Source organism: Arvicola amphibius, chromosome 11, assembly GCF_903992535.2.
Source record: "Arvicola amphibius chromosome 11, mArvAmp1.2, whole genome shotgun sequence".
NCBI lineage: Eukaryota > Metazoa > Chordata > Mammalia > Rodentia > Cricetidae > Arvicola > Arvicola amphibius.
The window spans coordinates 97789123-97815321 of record NC_052057.2 but is presented as its reverse complement, the minus strand read 5'-3'; the positions used below and the strand labels follow the sequence as shown (position 1 = coordinate 97815321).

The following is a 26199-nucleotide window of genomic DNA, read 5'->3' as shown; positions in this document are numbered from 1 at the left end:
TGAGGAAGCTTGTCTGGCAGCAGCACTCAGCTGTCACAGCACATCAGTGGTTGTAGTTCCCAGCTCAGGGAAACATGCCAAGCACCAGCAGATGATGTACTTAACGGAGCACTCAGGAGAGAGGCTTGGGTCCAGACAGCAGGTTTCAGACGCGGTGCCAAGGTGCTCCTTCCCCGTGGGCTTGGTGGCCTCTGTGGTGCAGAACTGTCAAACTCTTAAACCCACAAAACCAGACCGTGCTTCTCAGAACCTTGTTAGGATCGAGCAGAGTTGCCTTTTGCAGAGAGGCAGATATGGAAAATACTGAACTGTAGGGTTGATGCCGACTTTATCGAAAAAGCTGTCCAATATAAAATGGCATGCCTTCTCCCGTGGACATGAACCAACCCGACTGGCTGTGAGTCATCTGTACCAGATGTCAGTTAGGAACGAGGTTGTGGGACTCTGCCCGTGTGTGTGTGTGTGTGTGTGTGTGTCTATCCCTCCCTAATGTGTAACATCTGCACGGAGTTTTATGGTTTACAAGCCTCTTTTATATCCTTTGTCTGGTTTTAGTTTATAACAGCCCCGTGCAGTCGATATTAATTTTCTCCCCGCTCCACAACTGGGCCTACAAGGCTCCACTGGGGCAGGCTCTTGAGTCAAGAACTATAGTGCATTGCAGAGCCGGGGGTTGAACCCAGCTCCAGCGTGTGTGCCCACGGATCCGTAGAGTTGCTCCATAGCCCATGACTGAAATGAAAGCGAGCACTTAGTTGCTTGAGTTGTATTTGCATTATGCTGTCATGAACAGGGCGGAAGGTTGGATGAGATGTGGATGGAGTAGAGTGCTGGCCTAGCATGCTCGAGGCTTTCCTGGGGTTAGCTCCCCGGCACAATGCAGGGAGCAGAAGAGAAGAATGCCCACGTGCCTCTTGTGCCTTGTTTCTTATTCTCTGAGGTCTGCTGGTGCCATCTAGCTGTGGAGCTACTGGAAACTTAAAAAGGCTGGAGGCTTTGCTGGGGTCACCAGCTAGAAGGTGGCCGGCCAGCAAGTCAGTCCGCACGTCCAGGGTGTGTCCTGCTTGACTCGTGTTGTAACATTGCTGCAATCACATATGACTTTAGACACCAAAGAAGACAGTTTATGAAAATACCATTCAGTAAACAAGTGAACGACGATATCAGTAGGCCACTAAGTGTGGTCACTTTGAAGATGAGGAAGCTGCCAGAGGGAAAGGTGGAGCTGGGCCAGGCTCCTGCCCCCAGACAGCATTCACACTTTGTTCCTTCAGCCCACCCTCCACCCACTAGAGCTCAGCCTCAGACACGCCTTCATGTAGTGAGGTTCCTGTAAGTTTGGGGATGCTCTGAGAGTTGACCTTGGTTCTCTCCACCATCAGGAAGCTGCAGAGAACCAGAGGTTGCAGAGTACGAGCACCTTCTGCTAGCATGACTGCCACCCCAGTCTCACAGCTGAAATGCCTTGTTTCTCCGTGCTGAGTCCACCCAGTTATTTTTAGGTAGGAACTTCCTGGTCTCCGTTCCATCTCACTCTGCCCCCTGCCCAAGCTGAGCGTATGTTTTCTGTCTGGTGCTGGAGCTGCCTTATTTTTAGCTTAGCTTGTTTTTCTTCCTAGCTTTCCTTTTCTTCTTTAGCACGCATGTGGGTGGGTGTGCGCGCGCACACACTCTGACTCAGATATTCTTCCCCACCCTTACTACTCATTCACTGGGTCATGCGACTCAATCCATGAGGCAAGTGCTAAGCTTCATCTAACTCCGGAAGAAAGGAAGAGGCAGTGGCTTCAGCAAATCTTGAGGATCTGCTTGTAGTACATACTGCTTGTCTTTTTTATTAAAGTTTCTTCACCTGTCAATCACTTCTGCTGTCTCTGGTTCTGGTCTGAGACACTCACATGTTACATACCTGATTAGAAATGCAAACAGTGGCTGCTAGAGAAGCTAGGGGGTGTGAGCCTGTGTGTGCATGTGTGCACAGACGATGGTCCCAGGCCCTGATTCTGTCTGTGGTGTTTACGACATTTGATTCTGGCCAGAGGCACTCCACAGATGAAACATGCCATCAGACCACAGTTGATGAATTAATCATGGTGTGTCAGTTTAGTTTATGTGTACTGTGGGGTTGGGTGTAGTGGCACATGCTGCCATCCTAGTTCTAGGGAGGCTGAGGCACAGGCATAGAGGCAAGGCTGGCAGCTATTGTAGTTTCTGTTGCTGATCAAAAAGCAACTTTGGGCAGAAAGGTTTATTTTAGCCTATAGTTGCAGGGTATAGTCCATCATGGGGAAATCGAGGTAGCAGGAACTTCAAACAGCTGGTCACATTATACTCACAGAAGAGCAGAGAGAAATGACCGCATGCATGCTTATTTGTAGCTCTCTGCCTTGGCTCAATTACTTCCCCACTCTCACAGTGCAGGACCCTCTGCCTAGGAGATGGTGCCACCAACAGTGGGCTGGGTCTTCCCACATCAGTTGACAGCCTCCTCTGTACAAACCCAGCATAGATAGTCCCTCGCTGAAGCTCTCTTCAGGTGTTTTTGGTTATGTCAGGGTGACAGCTAAAACATCACACAGGCCAGCCTGGACTGTGTAATGAGACTCTGTCTCGAAGAAGAAGGGTATAGGGGCCAGGGAGACGGCTCAGACATTACAGTGCTTACATTCAGTCCCAAGAACCTGAGTTAGGATCCCCTGAACTCGGGTAATAACCAGATATGGTGATATATCTGTAACTGCAGCTCTGAAGAGGGGGAGGGGGGATGGGTGGGTTCCTGGAGTGCCCTGACCAGGCAGCCAGGCCGAATCAGTGAGTTCCAGGTTTAGGGAGAGACCCTGTCTCAGAAGTAGGAAAGAGGAGCAGTAGCAATGACTCAGAGTGAAAGGGCACTAGCCGTCTTCTAGAGGTCCAAGGTTTGATTCCCAGCACCCACATTCACACCTGCAGGTGCTGCACTCGCACGATGCACAGATACAACCATATGCATAAAATAATAACTGAAATTTAAGTAAAGACAAACCAGTTCAGTTCAAGCTTTGAACATGTAAACACATGAAATAGGAACTGTATGGAAATAATCCCTAGATGTTGATCCAGAGCCTGTCACAGCAGAACATGGTAGACAATGAGGGGGTTCCACAGTGCAGTTGGCTGATGAAAGCAGATGTGGGAAATTCCTGCTCCCACCTGCCCCCAGGCTAAGGTAAAGCAAGCGCCTGTCTCAGTTAGACAGGAGCAGGTGTTGGCAGGACCAGTAACGAAGACTGCTGCACCCAGAAGCTGAGGCAGGAGGATTGCACTTCCTAAGCCAGTTGGGCTACATAGTAAGACCCAGTCCTTGAGGCGGGTGGTCTAAAGAAATGTGTGAGACTAGGATGAAAAAGCCAGTGTTCAAACCTGTAGTGAAAGAGCAGAACTGCCTGTTCTGGGCAAGGGTGGCTAGTAACTTGTATGCTCCCTTCTGTGTGTGAACAGGCAGCCGTCAGGGGAAGACACCAGGTGTCTTCCACCTTACTCCTTTGAGACGGTCTGTCGCTGAAGCTGAAACCTTCCTCCCTTGATTCTTGGATACCTATCAGCAAGCTCTGGTGTCCATCCTTGCCCCCCAATGCTAGGGTTCCAAACAGTTTTTACAGGGGTGCTGAGGGTTCTGATTCAGGTCCTCATGTTTGCATAGCAAACGAGTGCTCGTTAGCTATTTCCCCAATCCAATAGTCTGTATCTTCTAAAAAAAAAAAAAAAAAAAAAAAAAAAAAACTAGGGGACTGGCGGGATGGCTCAGCACTTAAGAGAAAGTGGCTGCTCTTCCAGGGTACGTGGGTTCAGTTCCCAGCACCCACATGGCAGTTCACAACTGTCTGTAACTTCAGTTCCAGGTGATCTGACACCTTCATACAGACATACATGCAAGTAAAACACCAATAAACAAAAAATAAGAATAAATAAATCAAAGCTGTTTTTAAAAGCTATTCTTTTTACTTTTAAAATTATTATTTATGTGTTTGGGTGTGCCTGGGTGTGTGTGCGCATGTCTGTATGTGCTTGGGTGTGTGTGCTCACAGGCACATGCATGTGCACATATGTACGTCAGGGGACAACTTGCAGGAGATTTTTTCCTACCTCGTGGGTCCTGGAACTCAAACTCGGGTTGTCAGACTTGGTGGCAATCTTCTTTACCTGCTAAGCATCTCACCAGCCCATTCACACATTCTTTTGGCCCTTTCCTCGCTGGCTTTCAATAGGCACCTTTATGTATTCATATGAGCAAGCACATTGTCTTCTCCATAAACGCTGGCCAGTCACAGAGCTTGTCTGGGGTCACTAGTTCCTGTAGATGACTCTATCAGGTGACTGGAGCGCAGGTGCTTCTGTCATTCTGTCTGCAGTGAACACACAAGTCCATTTATTTCTGCTTGTGGGTTTAGATATTTTTAGAAATAAACTCTGGGCCATGTGGTGTTGAATTCTCATTAAATCTACCAAGTTTACCTCTGAAAAGGCCATCCTCAGTTTATATTCCTTCTAGCAATCTGTTGGTGCTATTTCTTTTCTAGAATAGACAAGTACTTTAAAAATATTTTTTCTGTGCTAAATTCTGAATTTGTAGCAGACTTGTTTGTTTATATTTTCCCCTCAGCTAGTATTTTTGGAGCATCTGGAGAAGAAGAGTCTGTTAGGTATGGCGGGTGTGTGTTGAGATGGGTTAGACTTGAACCCAGCCCCAGAAGCACAGAGGGAGCTTCTGTATTGCTAGAAGTTGGAGGCAGTTTCGCCTGGTCCCCCAATTTCTCCCCGCCCCTTGGGTGGAGCCAAGATTCCATTGCCTCTGTTGGATTCATCTTTGGATCCCTCAGGTTTCAATTCTTTGTGTCCAAAACTAAACAGAAACTTGGCATTTTACCCCAGGAGTCAGGTCAAGTCTGTCCCTGCTTCAGTCTCCAAGGCCTCTGCTCTGGGTTTCCAGAAGTGGGTGATACTTTTCAGTGTGGAATCTCTCTGCAGCTCTGCAGGACACTTTTTCAGACCCCATGGAGGGGCTGCTGTTTGCTTTCTTCTACTTCATTTCTGCCAGGTGCTCCCCTTCCCCCATAGTTTTTTGTTTGGTTGGTTTTTTTGTTTTGTTTCAAGCAGGGTTCCTCTGTTTAACTAGCTGTCCAGAACTAAAGGCGTGCGCCACCACCGCCCGGCCCCACAGACTCTTAGGATGGCTGTGTATGGAGTGGTCTGTAAGAGCTCTTGGTGAAAGGAGCCCACTGGAAGCTAACCTGGGCAGTATCAGCTTTCAGGTCCTGGCTCTCCAGTCCACCTTCCTGTTCCCCTTCTCCTTACTGGGTCCGTTGTGCTGTGACACTGAGAAATACAAGAGGTGACAGCAGAGCTGGAGGACCAAAGGGAAGGAATAATAACCCTTACCCAGGAGCTGACCTCACCTGTGACTGTGGCAAGTCCTTTTCATTCTGATTTTCCCATTTCCCCATTAAGTGTGCATGGCAGTATTGCCTGCCAGGCTCCTATAGTTGGGGGCTGTAAGATCCCAGCAGTACAGAGGTTGTCCTGAGCTGTGGAGAACAAGGAATTCCCTGAGGCCTGTCCTTTCTGCTAGGTTTGGGTTGAAATTTGTCTGGGCATCATTCTTGAGTGGGGTGAGGATCCTTACTGGATAAGCTGGTGGTCTCCTGGGCTAGGCCACTGCTCGAGAATAGAAAGTGCTAATTGAGCCTTCAGGGTGCTCTGAGAGGTTGTGAGGGACTCCAAAGTGAGGAAGTCCTAAGATCATCTGCTCAACTTTCTTGTCTCACCTGAGAAGAATCTCAGCTCCAGAGGACTGGGTACATGGTCACACAGCCCATGAGCAGAGAGCCAGGCTTGTCCTGGGCCAGAAGCTTCACTGCCTCTGTCCAGAAGGCCAGGGTTTGAGAGGAACTAACTCCTCTCTCAAGAGGAAGGCTAGGCAGATTTTTTGCCAAGTCTCACCAGGTCCCTTCCCCTGGACAGCTGCACTGGGCATGGGGCATGATGCCAGCAACGTTCCCTCAGCATGAGGCAGCAACCAATTAAGGAGCCTACAGACAGTTGGGGTTTGACCAGTGTGCCTGGAAAGCCTGGCAGGGTGCTTCAGTTAGGTGATGGGATCACCAGCCAGAAGAGGTTTCTGGCAGCACTGGGAAGGAAGCCTCCATACTTGCTCTCAGTTTGTGGTTTCCAGCTTAGAGCTGCAGGATTGAGGACCGACAGGGGTTGCCTACCTGTGTAGCATCCAGAAAGTGCTGAATGGTAAAACCGCCAGTCCAGGACACTGCCCTTTCCTTCAAAGGCTGACCCTAATGATGCCTGTAGGCACCTGCCTATGGCCTTGCCAGATAGTCCCAGTCACCTGACCGACTGACTGATAGACTGTGAAGCAGGAAAGTAACGTCCCTTGTCACTCAGCTCAGCGAGACCTGGCCCTTCCAGGACTTGTGACCCTCAGTTCATGCTCTTTTTTGTACCTAGTGGAATGGGGATATCACTGACTGACTGGAAGGGTAGTACAGATGGCCAAGTGTTGAGAGCATGAACTCTGGAACCAGGCTCTCTCTGCCTGTTTCTCACACCATCGCCATGGCAAAATAGCCAGGTCTGTGAGTTACCACCTCCTAGCTGTCAGAGTAAAAGGGAAGCTGGGTGTACTGTGCTCAGTAGACCTGGCCCCCAGTACTCAGAGTGGCGTTAACTGTAGAACTACAGGTTGCCTTCCACACTCTGCCCTACTGCTCCACAGTTTAAGCTGTAGACTTGACAGTTCAGGAGGGTCCTGTGGCTCCTCCAGAGCTGGCTCTGCGCCCCCTTGAGGACATGTGAGGACCTGCTAAGGGTGAGGGCTGTAGCTCTGACTGGTCTGCCATTAAAATTCATCCCCCATGGCTTTATCACATTAGAGAGTGGCCCTTCCAGGTCCCTCTGGAAGCCAGGCTTCTTTGTGCTCAGCAGAATGGAAGATTGCCCCAGAGGCACAGGCCCTCTGCACCAGGACAGTCCTGATGGACTTGTGTCTGACTCCATTCGCAGAGACTGAGTCCCTGCTGGGCCCTGGCCTCTTTCTGCAGCATGGGAAGCCTGGGAATGCTCAGCTCACCCTCTCAGGGTTGGCCTGAGGATGCTGGCAACCCACCAACCTGACTCTGGACCTTGTATCTTGTATCTGTCAGTGCAGTTCAGGTTGAGTATTGAGAATACTTGCGACTGAAAAGTTTTGAGATTTGGGATGTGTCCTGGACTTGGGGACGTATTGGAACCACGTATTGGTACCCAGGTGTAAACGCGAAGGTTATATATGTTATACACACCTATTGGTGATAGCCTAAAGATAGTTACATATGATATTTCAGCGTGCCGAATTTTGACTGCAGCCTATATATTTATAACATGAGGCCCAGTGTGTAGTTGTGAGGTCATGTCAGTACTCAAAAGTTTGTAGGTTTTGAATTTTTAGATTTTGTACATGTATTATCTTCTCTGTGTGTCTTGGGATGAGGGAACTTTGCTCCCAACTCCAAGGATAGCACCTGGCATTATAGCAGGGCGCTAGAAGCAAAGAACCATTATTAAACTCAGTCGATGGTAGATGATAGTGCCTAGATTCTCCTGCTGAACCATGAGTTCACCAAGAGTCTGTCTCAACATTTTTCTGGTGTAGGGGCCAGTGTTGTGCATAATAGGGTGTCAGTGAGTGCTTGGAGAAGAAAAGCCGGCAGGCTCCTCACTTGCCTGTGAACTCAAATAGACTTTAAGTAGATGTGATGGCTGGGCCGATGGCTCACCAGTTGAATTGCTGGTGCACAATCATGAGGACTAGAATTTGGATCCCAGTACCCACGCAACACCTGGCATTCCACAAACACCTGTATCTTGTAACTCGAAGGCATCCAATACCCTCTGTGTATTTACCCACAAACACATGTGCACATACACCCATACATGCGGGTAGGCAGACATGTACACACATGTGCAGACATACACAAATCTTTATTTTTATAAAAAAAGTAAAGGCATTGTCTTCTAAAACAGTGATCCCCTTTAAACGGAAGTCTGTCCCCACCCCCATTTTCCTTCACCTTCACTCTCTACAGGGGAGGGCAACAGAGTGCCCCAAAGGCAGTCACTAAATGATACAGATTGATGGCCTGAGCTCAAAGGCACAGCAGAAATGGCACAGAATACCAAGGAGCTCTGTAAATCAGGGAGGGCATGTTTGGTAAACAGGGCTTTGTCTACGCTCTGGTACTTCAGGCCAGAGAACAAGGTGCTCAAGAGAAGGCCCTGTCCCTGGGAAGATAACCAAGGGATGGGAGCAACCTGGACCTCATCCTGGCTTCCTTCTGAGTCGTTCTTGTCTTCCTAGGGATAAAACATAAGGAATAAGTTGTAAGGCTTGTCCGACACACGGAGACTGTTCTGGTTCCATCCTCCTGCTCTGCAAAGCCCAGCCTCTGCTGGTTGGTATTTCTGTGCCCACCGATGAAAGAGATGTCAACTAGGTCTTAATTAGTTTTCAGCTCCTGGCTCTATGCAGCTTGGGAACTAGAACTATCTAGAGGAGGCAGGACACGGGGCCTGTGTATAGGGTCAGATTGTCTCCAGGTTCTATCCCTGAGGCACCTCCAAGGAACACCTGAACTCTGGACACCCAGGCAAGTGCCTCTGTTAGGGAGAGGGTTTTCTCTGGCAGGTATAACACAGTTCAGGTTATGTTATGAGGAGGACATGTCTATCCCTTTGATGTGGTACCCTGGCACCAGGCTGAGTTTTAGCTGTGTGTCTAATTAGGAACAGCCACCCACCACTCAAATGGAGCGCCTCACTTGGTCGAGTTGCTGGATGTGCTTTTAATACCTCAAAGGCCTGCTCTGCTTCCCAGAGATGAGAATAAGACAAGTTGATGAAAGAGATGTCAGAAAGCATCTGGAGAGGCAGGAAGAACCCGGTCCAGGAGTGCAGGCCTCCAGGCCTCAGATTTCCCCACGCATGCACTGTGGTGATTGGACATGCCGAGACCTCCCTGTGGCTGTCTCAGATCACGCACGGCAGTAGCGTAGAGCTTGACTTCCACATGGGGGGGTCAGACCGCGCAAGCAGCTGCTGAAATGGGAAGTTGTGTAGACAGGTTCAGAGGTTTAAAGTTCCCATAGGAGGGCTTCCCTGTCCAGCTACAGCACGTGGATCACTGAGGCTGTGGGGGAAAAGACAGTCTCGGAGAAGGGGTCGTGTGGGGCTCAGGGAAGCTCCATGTAACTTAAACAGTGATGCTCTTAGGGTGCTTCCTTTGCGCCAGGCACCTCTGACTTGTGTAGCTTCTTTATGCTCACGGCATCTTTCCCAGGCTGGTGCGCTAGTCTCACACGCGGTGAGGAGGAAGCCAAGGCAGCAAGTGCTGAAACGTCCTGTCAACCCAGGCGGTCTTCGGTGGTTTCATCCTTCAACCTAAGTGGTTGCCCTCCCCTACTCTAAGACCCAAGGTTTTCCTCATCGAGGGCTCTTTGTGGGCCAGCTTGGTCCATAGCAGCTCCACAGTTCTAGTTATGCGATCTTTCCTAACCTTACCTGAGACTCAGTCTCCCCCACCTACAGGCACAGTGTCCCCATAGCTGCACAGCCTGGAAGAGTGGTCAGATGGTGGTGACGCTGGTGATGTCATCTGGTTGATGTGCTCTGGAAGAGGAAAGGTTTCTTAGGCTGAGAGTGACAGCAAGACCTGGGGGTGGAGAACTCTCAGGACCCTGTCCCTGCTGAGCCCTGCTGTTCTGTGACTTGAGAGTTGCTGTGGATTCTCAGAGAGACCTGGATGGAAAGGTTAGAGGTGAGAGTTGCTGCCAGCACTGCCGTTCCCAGGGAGCCTGCTGCACACCTGTGCTTCTCCGTCTCACTCACCTTGCACACCTTGCACACCTGTGCCACTCCATTCTGCGTCCAGAGGCTCTGGGACAGTGTCTACTCTCAGGTGCTGAACTTTGTGCTCAAGGCCCCCAGAAGCCACTCCACCTTCTTCATACAACGCATCTACCCTTGCATGTCTGCAGACTCTCCAGTGCCCTGGCCTTGTCTCCTCTATCTTGTGTCCATTTCTCTGCCACAGCATTGTGCATGATCCCGGGTCTCAATTCAAGGCCCCTCACAGATTGTCCCCAGCTAAAAGCTGTGCCGTTCGTGGGTTTGTATGCATAAAGTCTCACTAGAGCCTGGACCATGCCTCTATCTATTGGGCCTTCTCTCATATTGGGAGTCTAGAGACCATGAGTGACACTGAGGACAGGTGGGGTGCTGGCAGAGGGAAGGACGCACCTGAGATAGGAGCTCCGGGACAGGTTGGATGCTGCAGAGGGAAGGGCGCACCTGAGATAGGAGCTCCAGGACAGGGTGGGGTGCTGCAGAGGGAAGGGCGCACCTGAGATAGGAGCTCCAGGACAGGTGGGTGCTGGAGAGGGAAGGATGCACCTGAGATAGGAGCTCCAGGACAGGTGGGTGCTGGAGAGGGAAGGGCGCACCTGAGATAGGAGCTCCAGGACAGGTGGGTGCTGGAGAGGGAAGGACGCACCTGAGATAGGAGCTCCAAAATGAAGAAGCTACTTAATCTTTTGGAAGGAAAAGATTCCTCATGGGTTTGGAGAAGGTCATGAAAACAATTACTTCAGACCAAGCGTGATGGTGTATGGCATTAACCACAGCACTTCAGAGGTGGAGGTACGTGGATCTCTGAGATCCAGGCCTGACAGGGCTACATAATGAAACCTCGTCTTTCCTCCCCCGCCAACAAAAGAATTATTTTATTCTAGTTCTCTGATGAGTTATTGTTCATGAAGTATATTGTATGTTTTTTTTTTAAATGTAGATATGTCTACTTTCAATTCCCAGATTAAAGGCTGCCTGTATTGGAAAGAAATGTATATATTAAGACTTTACTACAAGCCGGGCGGTGGTGGCGCATGCCTTTAATCTCAGCACTCGGGAGGCAGAAACAGACGGATCTCTGTGAGTTCGAGGCCAGCCTGGTCTACAAGAGCTAGTTCTAGGACAGGCTCCAAAGCCACAGAGAAACTCTGTCTCGAAAAACCGAAAAAAAAAAAATAAGACTTTACTACAAATCAAAATTTATATAGAAAAGATGAGCAAAACTCATCACCCAAGTTAACATAGCTGCTGAGGTTACATGTAACTGGAGGTTTCTCTCCCACTCATCAGTTCCCAAATAACCCACTCTGAGGGTTATTAATAATTAAAAACTGTTTGGTCTATTAGCTCAGGCTTATTATTAACTAGCTCTTATAACTTAAATTAACCCATTTCCATTAATCTATGTATTGCCACATGGCTGTGGCATTACCTCACATCTTGCTTCCCTGGCAGCTGTTGGTGTCTCCCTGACTCTGCCTTCTTTTTTCCTTATATCTGTGGATTTCCCACCTAGCTATATTCTGCCCTGTCATAGGCCAAAGCAACTCCCTTATTAACCAATGGTGATGAAATATATTCACAGCATACAGAGGGTCATATCAGTTACATATCAAGTTACATATCAAGATTTAAACTGTTTCCATGCAGCTCCTGCCTGCACCCAGCTTTACCTGTCCCAGTCATGCCCCCCCTTCTTCCTCCCTCTTTTGATTGTCTCTATGACCTTGGCTTCTTCCATTCCTCAGTAGCATCCAAGCAAAAAGGAAAATGTGTACAACAGAAGTTTGGGTGATAGTACAAAATCCTTCAGCTACTTTGGAAAATAGTTTGACAGTTTTCCCCAAAAGTAAACATATTCTCTTACAGTCTGTAAATCATATTACCCAGAGAAGTTGCACAAGAATATTTAATATTTGTAATTGCCAAAGCCCCGAAACAGGCAAAATATCTGTTGTAAGGAGAGCCCCGGCTGCCCGACTAGCTTACACCCAAAATAACCACACAGAAACTGTATTCATTAAAACACCGCTTGGCCCATTAGCTCTAGTTATATCTTAATTTAACCCATTTCTATTAATCTGTGTATTGCCACGTTACTGGCTTACTGGCAAGATTCTAACCAGCATCTGGTCCATCTCAGGCAGAAGATCCGTGGCATCTCTCACTCTGTCCTTCTTCCCAGCATTCAGTTCTGTCTTTTCCGCCTACCTAAGTTCTGCCCTATCAGACCCAAAGCAGTTTCTTCACTCATTACCAATGAAAGCAACACATGAACAAAGAACCTCCTATACCAAATATCCTTGTAGTAGTATCTGGATGGACTCCTGGAACACCCACAACAGTGGAGTATTGCTGAAAACACTTAGAAGTGAGAGGGCTGAGAGTTGACTCTGCAGCTAAGAGCACTTGCTGCTTTCGCAGAGGACCTGAGTTTAGTTCCCAGCACCCACATCTGGAGGCTTACAACTGACTGCCTGGAGCTGGAGCTGTAGAGGGCCCAGTACCCTCTTCTGTCCTCTGCAGGGAGCTGCACTTGCGTACAACACACATGCGTGCGCGTGTACACACACACACACACACACACACACACACACACTGTTTCTTAAAGAGACAGCTATAATTGAGCTATCAAAAAGGGGAAGAAGCATAAAGGAAATGAAAATTGTTGTAGAGAAAGAAGCTGATCCGAGGAGTCAGCATACTGCCTGATTCCTGCCATATGTCATTCTGAAAAAGGTAAAATTATGGAAATGGGGAAAGATAGGAGAGTGCCAGAAGTTGGAGGAAGGAGCCGAGACTAGGCAAACGACAGATAATTCGGTGTCAGTGGAAATGCCTTGCATACTGCAGCAATGGAGAACATCCCATTACACATCTGTCTGAATCCCAGTCCAGGAGTGAACCTCACATGTTTGACATCAGTAGGCTCGTCAGCTACAACTAGCTGCTGTGTGGGTGTGCTGATAATGGAGACGGCTGTGTGTGGTTAGAGGCACAGGATACGTGGGACATCCGTCCGTCTTGGGTTCAGCTTTTTTGCAGACCTAGAACTGCTTTAAAATGGGGAGAGAGTTGGCAAGTACAGGGCAAAGTGTGGCTTGTGCCTCATCTCGACAGATCCCAGATCTAGCCCCTCACCGCATCACTCCAGGAGGCTTCTGGTTTGTAGCAAGCTCCACCTGTCTGGTTGCCTCTCTCTTCCTTGATTATCAGTTATGACCCTGGCTTTTCCAGATCTAACATTCTCTGGTTCTATGGAATGTACGATGTGTTCCTTGTTGTTTCTGTATTTTTCCTTGATCTACTTGAAAACCTTACTACTCCAGAGGTCAAGAGAAATACCCACACTGTCAATTTAATATTTCTGCTTGCTGCCCAAAAGGCATGAAATCACAGCCTGCCACCAGCGTTGAAGGTCATTTTCCTTTAAGAAGCATATGGTGATGTCTCTAACTTGTGGCTTAGACCATATGGGCACCAACTCCCCTACTAGATCCTCTGGGGACTGTCACCAACGGGCCTGGTTAATAAAGGGGATGTGCCACGGTCATGAGGCAGGAAACGCCATGTCCTGCCAGGTGGTCTGGCCTGGTGGCCCTTGTCTTGCTGGTGCTCTTGGCAGCCTCTCGGGAAAGGAGCTGCTCGCTGTGCTCTCATTTTCAGGGGCTCGGGCTGGTGGCTGTTTCTGAGACAGACAGCCCCGCCCCGGAGAGCCTGTCTGCTTAGTGTGTCACGTATTCCTGTCTTAATTACATCTTTTTCTTTACTAGCATCTTTATTCATTATTCACAACAACTTTGAAAACTAATTAAACAATGGTCTCTTCCTCTCCATAGCAGCAGTTTGCCTTCCTTTGTAGGTTCTCAGCTCTTTATTCCATGTCTGTACTTGGGACACTGCTGTCATCTCAGTTTAGATGTTATGGGTAAAATGTGCCATGTTGGTTTTGAGCAATTCCTAAGCAGGAAGCAGAATTCCCTTTGCGGGTGTTCACCTTGCCAGAAATTGTTTAGGAAGTTCAGTTACATTCTTTGGTTCTCAACACACAAACATTTCTGTATTTTATTTTTTAGCTCAACCGTGTTCCCATGTAGCTACATTATCTTCCTATTTATCATTTTAATGACTGCTTAATATTCCATCCAGTTAACATGCCATAATTTACTTAACTATTCCCTATTGTTGAGCCCTAATTAAAATTTAAATCTACCCCGTAAGACAGAGGGAAGCTGGTTTTAATGACCACAATGGCATCCCGACAGCCTAAGCTGCCATTACAGACCCAGATTTCGCAAAGAACAATCAATCCTGCATGAGAGGTGTCATGCAGGTCCTTCTGATTGAATAGCTAATCTGTTCTCAGCACATTTTCCTTTTAGGCGGCTGTGGATGTAGTGTGCCTGTTTCTTCTCACTGTTGCTTGACACGAAGCTGTATGCAGGTGGCATTTCCAGGCATGTCATCACTGGTGTCGGGGATTTTAACAAATTAACGGGAATCGGGGATATAGAGTGGTGTCTGGCTCTCTGTCAGTTCTTGTTCATCTACCTCTCCCATTCACTTGAATGTCTGTATTGGTTTCTGGGGGGCAGAGCTCGGTGGTCCCCACAAAAGTGTACCTATGAGCTGCTTTATGCCCTTAGAGCCCTGGTTCTCAACCTGTGGGTCTTGACCCCTTTGAAGCAGGGGGATGGCTAGACAACTTTCACAGGGTTGCCTGAAGTCATAATATTCATTATGATTCATAACAGGAGCAAAATTGCAGTTAGGAAGTAGCAACAAAAATCATTTTATGGTTGGGGTCATGGCAGTATATGTGGATCTGTATTAAAGGGGTGCCAGAGTGAGGAAGAGGGAGGTTCTCCCAGGTCAGCTTTATCAGCTGCGCCCCAGCGTCCCCGGGATCTGTGTCCTCAGAACAAATAGGGAGATGTCAAAGGACCCCTTCAAAGCAGTGAGTAGCCTGGGTAGTTGGGCTCAGGAAGTGATTGGTGAAGTTGCTCGTGGTGCTTTACAATCAGTGTTGTTCTCTCTCTGTTCTTCCTTCCCCTCTGCGTGACAGAGGGAAGCATGGTACCATGGAAGCCAAGAAAAGCCACATTTTACCAAAGGGACATCTCTTCGGAGATACATTTACATGGCTTGCAAGCCACAGTCAGAGGGGTTTCCCTGTTCATTTTCTCCCTTTCTAGAAAATGAAAGTGTCATCTCCCCCCCTTCCCAGACAGGTTCCCCAATAGCTATGGAGCCAGTCCTGGAACTCGCTCTGTAGACCAGTTTGGCCTACTGACAGAGATGGTCCTGCCTCTGCCTCTGTCTCTGCCTCCCAGGTGCTGGGATTAAAGATGTGCACCACCACAGCCCAGTGAGAATGAAAATTGTTATGTTTTGTAGTTTGTGCCGGCATCTCCGCCAGCTGTCTAACACTTGCTAGCTAGCCTTGGGTGCTCTGCAGGGTACCAGTCTAGTGGACTTGCTTCTCATTCAGGCTTTGTAATCAGTAGCTTTTGGGGGCAAGATAACTGCTTCTGGGACATTTACAGAAACTTCCTTTTTTTTTTCTTCTTTTTTTTTTTTTTTTTTTTCTTTTTTTGGTTTTTCGAGACAGGGTTTCTCTGCAGCTTTTTTAGAGCCTGTCCTGGAACTAGCTCTTGTAGACCAGGCTGGCCTCGAACTCACAGAGATCCACCTGCCTCTGCCTCCCGAGTGCTGGGATTAAAGGCGTGCGCCACCACCGCCCGGCCAGAAACTTCCTTTTTAAAATGAATTTAACAACAAATACAATAATGGTTCTGGAAGCCAGAGCCATAAAGTTGGTATGGGACTTGGTAAAATAAACTTTGGTAAATACTGGCACAAGAGTTAATGCAGTCCTGAAGGGCAGTGTGCAGCCATTGGCCAGTTTCATCAGACCAGGAGGAGGGCTGTTGTTTTCTTGGTGAGGTGGCCTTGACTTGTAGAGTAGAGTTCAGAAGCGCTCTTGCTTGGGAAGGCGCCCGTCATTCACGTGTATTCCAGCAGCTGTCCTGCAAGGCTGTGGCCTCTGCCATGTCTCTAAGCATCCAACCTCTGGTTTGGAAAGTGTGTCCCACACACCTTTGTAGCCGGCTGTACTGCCACTGTCTCCGTGAACCTGGGACCACAGCACAAGGGGACAGCAAATGTTCACATGATGAGGAATTAATTAGCCTTGAAGACGAGTGAGGTTCTGCCACATGGCCCTGCCTTGGAAACACAATGCTATGTGCAGTAAGCCAACCTCAGAAGGACAGATCTGATTCTCTTGCGGGAAGTAGCAGGCCATAGTAGTCAGACTGAGGGAGGTGAGATACTTTGCTAAGGGCTGGGGAGAAGTGAGGAGCCCCGTATAATGGGTACAGAATTCTAGTTTGAGAAGATGAGGAAGTTTTAGGGTTGAGTGGTGGTGATGCCTGCACAATGGTGCTTGTACTGAATGCCACTGAACTGTCCAGGTAACAATGGCTGAAATGGAGAAGTTTTACATATATTGTTTTATACAATTAAAAAAAAAAAACCTACTAAAATTGGAGCCAAGTGCAGTGGTCCTTGCCTATCTATACTCCAATCACTGGGGAGATTGAGGCAGGGGAATCATGACTTCAAGTCTAGTCTGGACCACATAATAGAAGTTCTATGGACTACGTTGTGAGACTTTCAGAAAGAAAAGTCAGCAATCTATGAGCTTGTTCTTTCTGTGATGGGGTCTTGGCTCAGCCTGCTTCTACCTCAGGTGCTGCCGTCCTTCTCTGCTTCCACACACCAGAGCAGAGCTGTGAGTTCAAATGCAGGTTCCTTTCTCCTGCCCTGCCCCACCATGCTCAGTTTCCCTTATCCTCAGGTCGGTCTCATGGTGATGGGTGTTGGCTCCTAGAAATAGAAGCCTCCCCAGGAGAAGCCTCGACAGCAAAGGTGCTTCTCGTGATCTAGAAGCCAATCAAGTTTCTTTGCTTGGCCAAGAAGGCCTGAGTTCAGGATGCCAGCAACATCATGGTAGCTGTTCTCTTTTCTGAATAAGCAACTGAAATGTGTGTGCTGTCATGGATGACTAGTCAGGTCATCCATGTCCCTCCGCAGAAGAAGCCGCCTCTTGTTTCCACACCTTCCTAATCCCCAGCATATTCAGTTGAGCGGACTCTGGGGTATAGAACTTCAGGGAGGCACCACTCAGCTTCACAGGCTTGCAGAGTAGCCTGGCCAGGTCCTCTCAGGGAAAATCTTTGATCTATGAGCTGGGTGGGCACAGGAGGGTCATTGCCCCAATGTGGCTCTGTGGGAATGGGATTGAAAGGCTCAGTGGTGAAGCTGTCAGGTAAGAGGTCTGGACAGAGCCGCAGACAGTACTTGTCGTTTCCTGCTCACAACTGGCTCCTGTTCTTGAAGACAGAGAAGACAGTGGAGAGAGCTGCTGTCAGATTGTCAGCTATGGTCCTGGGAAGCAGATCCTCACCCAGAGTGCTGGGAAGGCACTGTCTCAGTGCAGGGCAGCCAGAAATAGAAAGGGATTGTTTCCGCCAGTCCCCAACTCTATGGCTGGCAGCTCTGACATCAGACCTGGTCCTTGGTTGGGGACTACATGTCTATAACATCTCTCCTTCTTCCCTTTTCGCCTGCAGAATTCCAGAGGCAGGAGAGTGTCCGGTCCCAACACAAAGGCATCCAGTTATATGACACCCCTTATGAACCTGAAGGCCAGAGTGTGGACTCAGATTCGGAGAGCACTGTGAGCCTTCGGCTGCGGGAGAGCAAACTACCCCAGGATGATGACAGGCCCGCCGATGAGTACGACCAGCCTTGGGAATGGAATCGGGTCACCATCCCCGCCCTGGCAGGTAGGAGCAATGGCCCTGCTTGGGAGGCAGTCGCTGAAGAACGCTCAGCACCACCGGAAGTAAACAAAATACAAGGGGGTCCAGTCTGGCCAGGCTAACACCAGTTGAATTGGGCTGTTCTTTTTCCTAGTTCCCAGTGGCCCTGCAAAAATGATAAAGGTTCCTGAGGGAAAAGAGGACAGGCCAAAAAGAAACTCCAGACTGGCATTGCAGGTTTCTAGTCCAGTCTCCCCACCTGCAGGGCTGGTCCCCTGGGCCTCATGGAGTCCCTTGGGTCTCATCTGGTTCCTCATGGCTTCAGGGGCTGCTGTGTTTGTCATCTGTAGTTGTGACATGAGCCCGCTCGGAGCTGAGGCTCCTCTTACTTGGTCTCCCAGAATCAAAGTGACCCCACTACAGCCTTTCTACAACATGATATGGCCACATGTCACAAGTCAGAAACCCCTGCTCACACTCTTTGATTTCAGGCACACTCCTGAGACTTTATGCTCACCCTGATGGTCTCAAGTTGAGAAAAGACAGTTTATGCTCATGAGAAGTCGGGGCCACTGGGATGACTGGTACAAGCGTTGTTAAGAGGAATTTTGTGCATCCATGTGGTGGAATATTGCACAGTCAAGAGTAAGTGAGGTTCGGAGTGAGCTGATAACAACCAAGAGCAATGCTTCTGTGTAAGATTAAAACGGGTAAGCCAGATGCCAAGCCACTTAACTGCACATAAGAGTTTAGACACAAAAAGAGGCACGGGGAGACTGATCCAATCCCACAATAAAGTCATAGGAGAGTCTTATTTAATGTTCTTTCTTATGCACAACTAGACTCTGTTTCCCTTCGTAGGCCCCTCGGGTGATGTTCTAGACACCTCAGCATGTGCCCTACGTTGTTCCCAGGATATATGACATGCCCTGCACACACCCCTCCTGAAATGTGCATCACAGCCTACCTGGAAAGAGCCTAACCCTCCCAGTACCCTGCTCAAATAGCCTTGTCTCTGTGAGCACCACCCTGGTACCTAGCCATGCCTGCTACGGATACCCTTGCCTGCCCTCTAGGCTGTGAGTCTTCTCACACCATCACAGAGCTGCTTCTGTAGACCTAAGGGAACCCAAGGGGGTAGGCTCCAACAAGGAGGAGTTTGTGCCATCCATAGCTCATTTGCAAACACTGACTTGATTGAAGGGCAGAAAGAGGGCAAGTGGCAGCTGTCCCGGATACCTTGTGTCCAAGCATGAGTCAGCACCACAGACAGGTGCTAGTGTTACCCTGTCTTGTCCTGGATCCTCATGGGGACCTGGAGGACTCTTGTTGCTGTGATGCTCTCGTCTAGTCTGACACTTGACTCTATAACATGGTCTCTGACCAGCAGTGTTGGCATTGCCTATGAGCTGCTCAGAAATCTCACATCTTGGGCCAGTGAGATGGCTCAGTGAGTAAATAAAGGTGTTTGCCACCAAGCCTGTTGACCACAGTTCAAGCCCTGGAACCCACATGATGGAAAACGAGAATTCTTGCCATTTACCCTCTGATCTCCACATATATACCTTGGTACATGCACACATATAACCAAGCGCGTGCACACACACACACACCAGACAGGCATCATTTAAGTTTGGACCTTATACCAGACATACACAGTTGTAGTATGCTGTACCAGATTCACATCACTAGGTGATCTGTGTAGAAGTACAAGTGAGAAACACTTAACCTGGAGGACATCATCTCTCAGAAGGCTGTCTGTCTGGAACCTGCCCACTCATGCTCGGAGGAAGTTTTAGAACTTCTCTACCTGTAGTTGTTCACAAAAGGCCTTGGATAGAACTAGCTGACAGTAAGACCCACAGTATCCATTCTGGCCTTGGTTCGAGTCACTGATTTGTTATCTCTGGTGCCACTGCCACTCACATTCTTGCCCTGCCTTCTCTCATCAAGTCTCTTGGCTTCACATGCCCCACTCCAGAGCAGATGCTGGCTATGCTCATCCCAGACAGCTTTGAGCTCCCTACTCATTTCCTGGGTTGAAAAAGGAGGTGTGTGCATCACTCCTGAGCTGGAGGACACAAGCCTTCAGTCTGTCTTCTCTATTCACGCAGCAGTGGGTAGAGGCCAGCAGGCCACTTCTCAGGTAATGATGATGTTTTGCAGCAACTTGATTGGATTGCTGAGTGTCATCATGGTCCCATTTGCCAGCCCTGAAGTGTGGCTTCTTGGAATGAAGGGCAGAGCTTCCTATTGAGTGGCTGCTAAATGTTGTCTTGAGTGTGCATACACATGGGGCGTGCGTGAACAGGTATGCACATGCAAGTGAGTTCCTGGAGTGTTCGGGAACTGGCAGTGCTCTTAGGAACAGCTGTGGAAGATGAAGTTTGCTGAGCACAGCTGCCTCTTCTCTTTCCTGCTCTGTTTTTGTGACTCTTCCTGCTCAGGCTGGTTGGGGAAACCTGAGTGGGGGTCTTTTCCATGCTTTCAAAGTCCAAAACGGCATAGAACTGGGCCCTTGAAGGGGGAGACCCAGACCAGAATCCAGAGGTAGGCGCTTGGGTGGAGCTTGACCGTGTGGATATACTTTCCTGCCTCAGAGGCTGCTGTAGCGGCTTCAGTGAGAAAGGTGGGGGGCACAGACTCACTTTGCAGCAGGACTGTGGACAGTAGGCAGTTCTGAGCCCATGCCTATTATCCTGGAGCCCCAGCATGCTGTGAGAGTAAGCAGGGAGACCACTGGTCTCAGTCTGTAGAACAGGTGCTGTATAGCCTGCAGGATGCTGTCTTGCCCTGCCCTGAGCTGTGTGTGTGTGTGTGTGTGTGTGTGTGTGTGTGTGTGTGTGTGTGAGAGAGAGAGAGAGAGAGAGAGAGAGAGAGAGAGAGAGAGAGAGAGAGAGAGAGAGAGAAGGAGAGACTGACAGACAGACAGACCGACAGACCCTCTTGTCCGTGTCTCACTGGGACCTTAGTTCACAGGACGATTCTGTGGTCGCTCTACATCTGAGAGGAGGATATTGTGCGAGGATGAGGTGGTCCTAGCTCCCTGGAAGGACAGTCTTACCTTTGCTCAGGATTATGCAGTGCACATTTCGTTAAGGATAAGGACTTGGGTGTTGGGAGCAGTGAGACCCCAGATCCTGAATTTCTTATAATCCCCTGATCTGAGTGCCTACAGCTGCTCTGAGCACGAAACCTTCAGGAGTTCCTGATGGCAGGAGAGTAGTTTCTGGTGGGTTTGGCTGCGGCATGGCTATCTATATAATCTGCCCCTGAACACAATAAAGGGGGCATTCTTGGGGAATTCAAGGATGACCCGTGTCGCTGTCTCTCTGTCTGTATGTGTTTGTGTATTTTAACCTCCAGACCCTTGCCCGAAGCTCACGAACTGGGTGCCAGCGCACCGAACGCAGACACGGGGGTGCGGTGCGCGGCAATTAGAGGTCCCAGCCGAGATATTGGGAACTAGGGAACGCTGAGAGGTCACCCTCAGAAGGTGAGGGTGGATTGGGGTATATGTGTTAATCCTGACGTCCTTCGCTCGGTTTTGGTTCCAGGAAGTCCACCCGAGAAAGAGGGGTAAATGAACAGGGTTGTCCCTGGCCGGAGGGGACTTATGTATTGGGAAAAGATAGATAGAATGTATATAGCTTAAAAAAAAAAAAAAGAAAGAAAAGATAAATGTGCACGGAACTTGGGGAGTTAGACAAGAAATCTCACCAGTTCCTTAGTTAACCCTTGGTACGCCCTTCTTTTTGAGCTTATTGAGGTAGTGAAGGTTGATGTGACTGCTTGCAAGGTGAACAGGTTCTGTGCACAGAACTTGGCCTAAGACTAGGCCGTCTGGATGTGGGAGATGTGCAGACGGGTCTGAGATAATCAGAGCACTCGATGGTGTGCATTCCGGCAGCAGGACCAGGGGGTGTAAGCCTGAGAGGGGGCCTGTGGGCCTTGGAGAGACAGTTGCTTCTTCTGCCACTCAACATTTCAACGTTGTCTCTCTTCAGTGTCCTGGGTTCCTCCATAGTCAGAGATAGAAAACAGAACATGCTCAGGTGGGCTTATCTCTCAGCCATTACTTGGGGCCCTTGTCTGTGCCCTATACCATCTCTTGGGCATGTTGATCTGCCTTTCAAAGTTGAGGACAGTGTGTCTCATCCATTAAGACCAACGGGCAGGAATCAGACAGTCCCATGTTTGCTTGCCAGCTCAGCCATTTGTTAACTTAGCCCCCAGGCAGGATGCTCATCTTCCTGACCCTCAGTTTTCCCATCTAAAGAGAGGTGGTGGTCACAAATCTTGCAACATGAGCATCTAATGATCCAGGAAGATCTCTGGATAAAAAGACATGTGTCAGTCAGGGGAGGTGGTGCACACCTTTAATCCTAGTACTCGGGCGGTAGAGGCAAGGAGAGCTCTTTAAGTTGAAGACCAGCCTGGTCTGCAGAGTGAGTTCCAAGACAGAGAAACCCTGTCTCAAGGGGGGAAAAAGAAAAACAAAAAGAGCGCTGGAGAGATGACTCAGAGGCTAAGAGCATCGACTGCTCTTCAGAGGACCTGAGTTCAGTTCCCAGCAACCACATGGCGACCCAGAATCATGTATATATAGTAAAATCTGAAGCCTTCTTCTGGCGTGAATCAAAGAGTAGACAGAACACTGTATACATAATAAATAAATAATCTCTAGAAAGAGAAAGAAAAGGCATTGTGAGCTCTAAAGGGGTGTGCCTTTGAGGTTTATTTCTGGAGTTCAGGAGGGGCTTGCTGAATTAAATAAAGCTTACTATGGAAACAGTGCTGCATGAAGAGGCTCTTAGCAGCCTTGGAGGCCTCGTTTACAGCCTCACTCCTAGTTTGCCTGGCAATGGGAAGCAGGTCCGGTGGCCCGGAAAGCAGTTCTTCAGTGGGGACCCTGACCCTCCACTCCGTGTCAGCTGCCGCTACCCAGCCCTCACTCCTTGTTCACCCCATTCTAGAAGTGATGTGCTTGCTCTTCCTAGATTAGGAGCTTTGAACTTGAGTTGCAAGTAAGCCACTGACAAGTACCCTGGAGACCCCATGTGGATACCTCCAGTTGACTGATTACACCTGTGCGTAGGAGTGGGGCTGAGGGAGCCAGGGAGGGGCATCCCAGCTCTTCTCAGGTCACACCAGTGGCAGCCCTTCCAGGAGGCCTCCCCTGACACGACAGCCCCTTCTCACCATCCCGGATTGGCCTGGGCCTCCTGTCACATTCTGGACCAGCCAGGTACATACACCCTTGTCACCCTGATCCCATGGGTGCTCATGCTGTGCCAGCGCTCCACAGGTAGCCCTTCTGAAGTTGACACCTTCTCAACATTAGGAAGGGCGTTGGAAAGGACAGAGAAAGGGAGAGTGACTTAGGTATGGCTGTTTCCTACACAGTTGTGAGTCATCTGAGCCAGCTCAGTGGCTGACTTAAAGGAACCCGGGTCTGGTGAATGGGCAGGGAGGAGTGCATAGGAAGCCAGCTTTTATTGAGCAGCAATTACAAACCCGCTTTAGAGTAACCCTATAAAGCCCTGCCGGGTGGGTATTATTTCCGTCTTAGCATGAAGGGCAGCACTGGAGCTCAGAGGGAGGGAGTGGCTTAGCTGCAGTCACATGGCAGTGAGCTTGGGCCCATCTGAAGGATGGGCTTACCCTCGCCACTATCATCTTCTTCATCTTCTTCATCTGGAAGAGGTGTCTGTGAACCTGGTATAGGGTAGCTTGGGCGGTTCCTGGGGTAGAAGCAATTGCTCCACTTGCTCTCTTGTCTTAGTGCCCCACGGTGCACATACCCTGAAGACGGTACTCTGGCGCTGTGTGATTTGTACACTGCTCACACTTGCTGCTCCTTGTGTCTCCTTGAGGGCTCAGAGTAAACAGGCCCAGAACCTGCAGGGTCTCCCACAGGGAGTTTCAGACCTGGTCACAGGCTGCCACACAACAGGCATTCCTCAGTCCCAGAAAGCCTCCAGCCTCTTTCATGACCTCCCAGAATGCCTTGGGCCTGTGAGGAAATGAATAATTGTGTTTGTTTGGGGAACTTTTTGCTGTGTAATGAGTAACAACCGAAATTAATGTTTAACATGCACGTGAACAACAGGTCTACCAAGGGGTGGGGTTCAGTGAGAGCTGTGGGATCCCTCACTTCAAATGTTACTGAGGGACAGGTTTCTCTGGTTGGTTTTTGTATCTGATGCATTAATGAGTTCGTTTAGTGATATTTAAAAAGTAAAAACAAAGGCACCAGCATGTCATAGCTGTGGATCCTCTATTAATTGTGCTGTTAGAAACGGTCCCACAGATGCCTTTTCCGGTGTGGAGGCCAGTAAGTAGCCTTGTCCTTCTGCTGGGCGGGCAGGTCAGAGATCATCCTGGGGGTGGAGACTGTAAGCTGCGTGAGGTCAAAGCCTGCCTTGTGCACAGCTGGGTCCCCACCCAGCCCATGCCTGGTGCCCACTGAGTGTTGGGATGTTTGTAACATTGCTCAGTCAGGCCTGGTCACACAAGTCCCAGACACTGTCCCAGGCTAGGCTCCCTAGTGGCTGTGTGCCTGCAGGTTCTTTGTGTTCTTGTCCCTCTTGGGTGCTAGACACCTGTGTCTTAGCCACATGAGGCCAGTCTTGAGTAGGAGGACACTTTTGTGTGGCTGCTGCCCTGCCTGACCTCCTTTCTTCCTTCTATGACTGAATTCCCTCTAAGAAACTGAAAGTGTGCCCTTCCTGTCTGGGGGAGGAGCCACTGCCAGCAGCCTTGTGAGAGCGGCGACCGCTGGCGCGTCTTCCCTCTTGCACCCTCATTGTCTGCAGTGGGCAGTGGCACAAACATACACCATGGCCTGGAGCTTGGGCTTGTGAACTGACTTCCTCAAGTGCTAGCCTGGGCTAGGCAGCTCCCTGGGCTTGCAGATGGAGGGATAATCACTTTCCCCAGGCTCCTGGAGTCGTGTGAGTGTCTGCAGATGAAAAGGGTACAAATCACAGGCCCTTAGCCTTGAGCATTTCCCAGTAACAGGTGACAGGCAGGTGATGAGCCCAGCCCTGAACTCAGGAAGGCATCTGCGTTTAAAGCTGCCATTTGCTATCAGTGACAGTCTGTCTGTGTTTCCTCATCGGTAGAATGAGGGTGATACTAGGCACTAAGGTTGGGGCTAGGGAATGCTCGGTAGGTGGTGGATGTTGTTATCCCTGTCATTACTACTGTGGACTCTTGAGACCTGTTGTACCCTAAGGAGATTGTGCTGAACTTGCTAAGGCTAAGATGGAGGAGACCTTGTTTCAAGCCCACGTTCAGGGCTGGTTAACTGGAGGAGTAGGTCCCATTTCTAGCCCCATGTTTCTTATCTGTGGACTGAATTGTGATGGAGAAGATGGCTTCTCTCAGCTGAGGAGGCCTCGGTGCTTCCTTAGTCCTATCTAGGTCTTCCGCAGCCAGCACTCAGCTCTGGTGTCCGTGTTTTCTTTGTCCTGTGTCTACCTTCCCAGGCCAGGCACAGCTGTGTGATGATGGTGTTGTGGAACCCTCAACCTTTCTCTCGGAGTCACCAGCCCTGTCTCGCACATCCTATGAAGGTGACAGTAGTGCCCAGAGCCTGTGTGTGTGTGTGTGTCTTCAAGGTGAACCCAGAGACTTCTTCATGATCCTGGAGATGCAAACCTCTGTGAGGCTACCCTCCATATAGCCTTCCTAGAGGGAGGGCCGAGGGGAGGGGTGAACAGGCTCGCCCGCACAGGAGGGTGGGGAGAGGGACCTCTGTCTCCTTATCTGTAAACCGGGGTTCTCGGGTGTCTGCGGGTGTGTTGTAGGGTCAGTGACATGATGTAGGATGCAGGTTTGGAACACTGGCCGCAGAGGCCTGCTAGTACAGGAGGGAAGTTGTGCACGAGTGTTGATTGAGTGCATTGTGTGGGTGTTCATAGCCCTGGGCTAGGTAGCCCACTCCAGCTCCGAAACCAGGTGCAGTCTCCCCTCCGCACCATGGCGACGTCCACCTGGCTCCCTGCATTCATGGTTGTATTCAGAGCACAGCACGAAAGAGGCTCCTGGGCACCTTGTCTCTTCTAGAGTAGTAGGGCATCAGTGAACAAGTGCAGACTCAGAGCAGTGCCAGCCCCGCCTGTGTATCCCAAAGGTTTATAGAGAGGGCTGTTCCTCAGTTCTGGTTTATCCGCAGAGAGGCTGAGGGGACCTGTGGCAGCCGGAGTCTGCACACCATCTCCTTCCTCTTTGGCCTTGCTGTCTCTGCTGCGGGAGGCTCAGTCCTGTGCTAGAAAATGGAGAGTCAGAGGCTGCAGGCTGACCAGTAGGGCAGTGCCCACCCCACAAGGGGTAACACGAGGTTGGAGGAGGCCCCAAGGCTGCTCAGCAGAGAGCTCAAGGGCTGAGGCCTAGCCAGTAGCCTAGCATGGCAGTCTGCCTCGTTAGCTGGGCCAAG

General features: G+C 49.6%; 1 protein-coding gene across 1 annotated transcript in view; it reads left to right on the top strand.

The window, feature by feature from the left end:
• Positions 1-26199, top strand: part of Shb (SH2 domain containing adaptor protein B) — a 110912-nt gene that overhangs the window by 58716 nt on the left and 25997 nt on the right. Inside the window, exon 3 of the mRNA XM_038347874.2 lies at positions 17565-17780. Within this exon, the coding sequence (XP_038203802.1) occupies positions 17565-17780 (216 nt within the window). The remainder of the gene's footprint in view (positions 1-17564; positions 17781-26199) is intronic.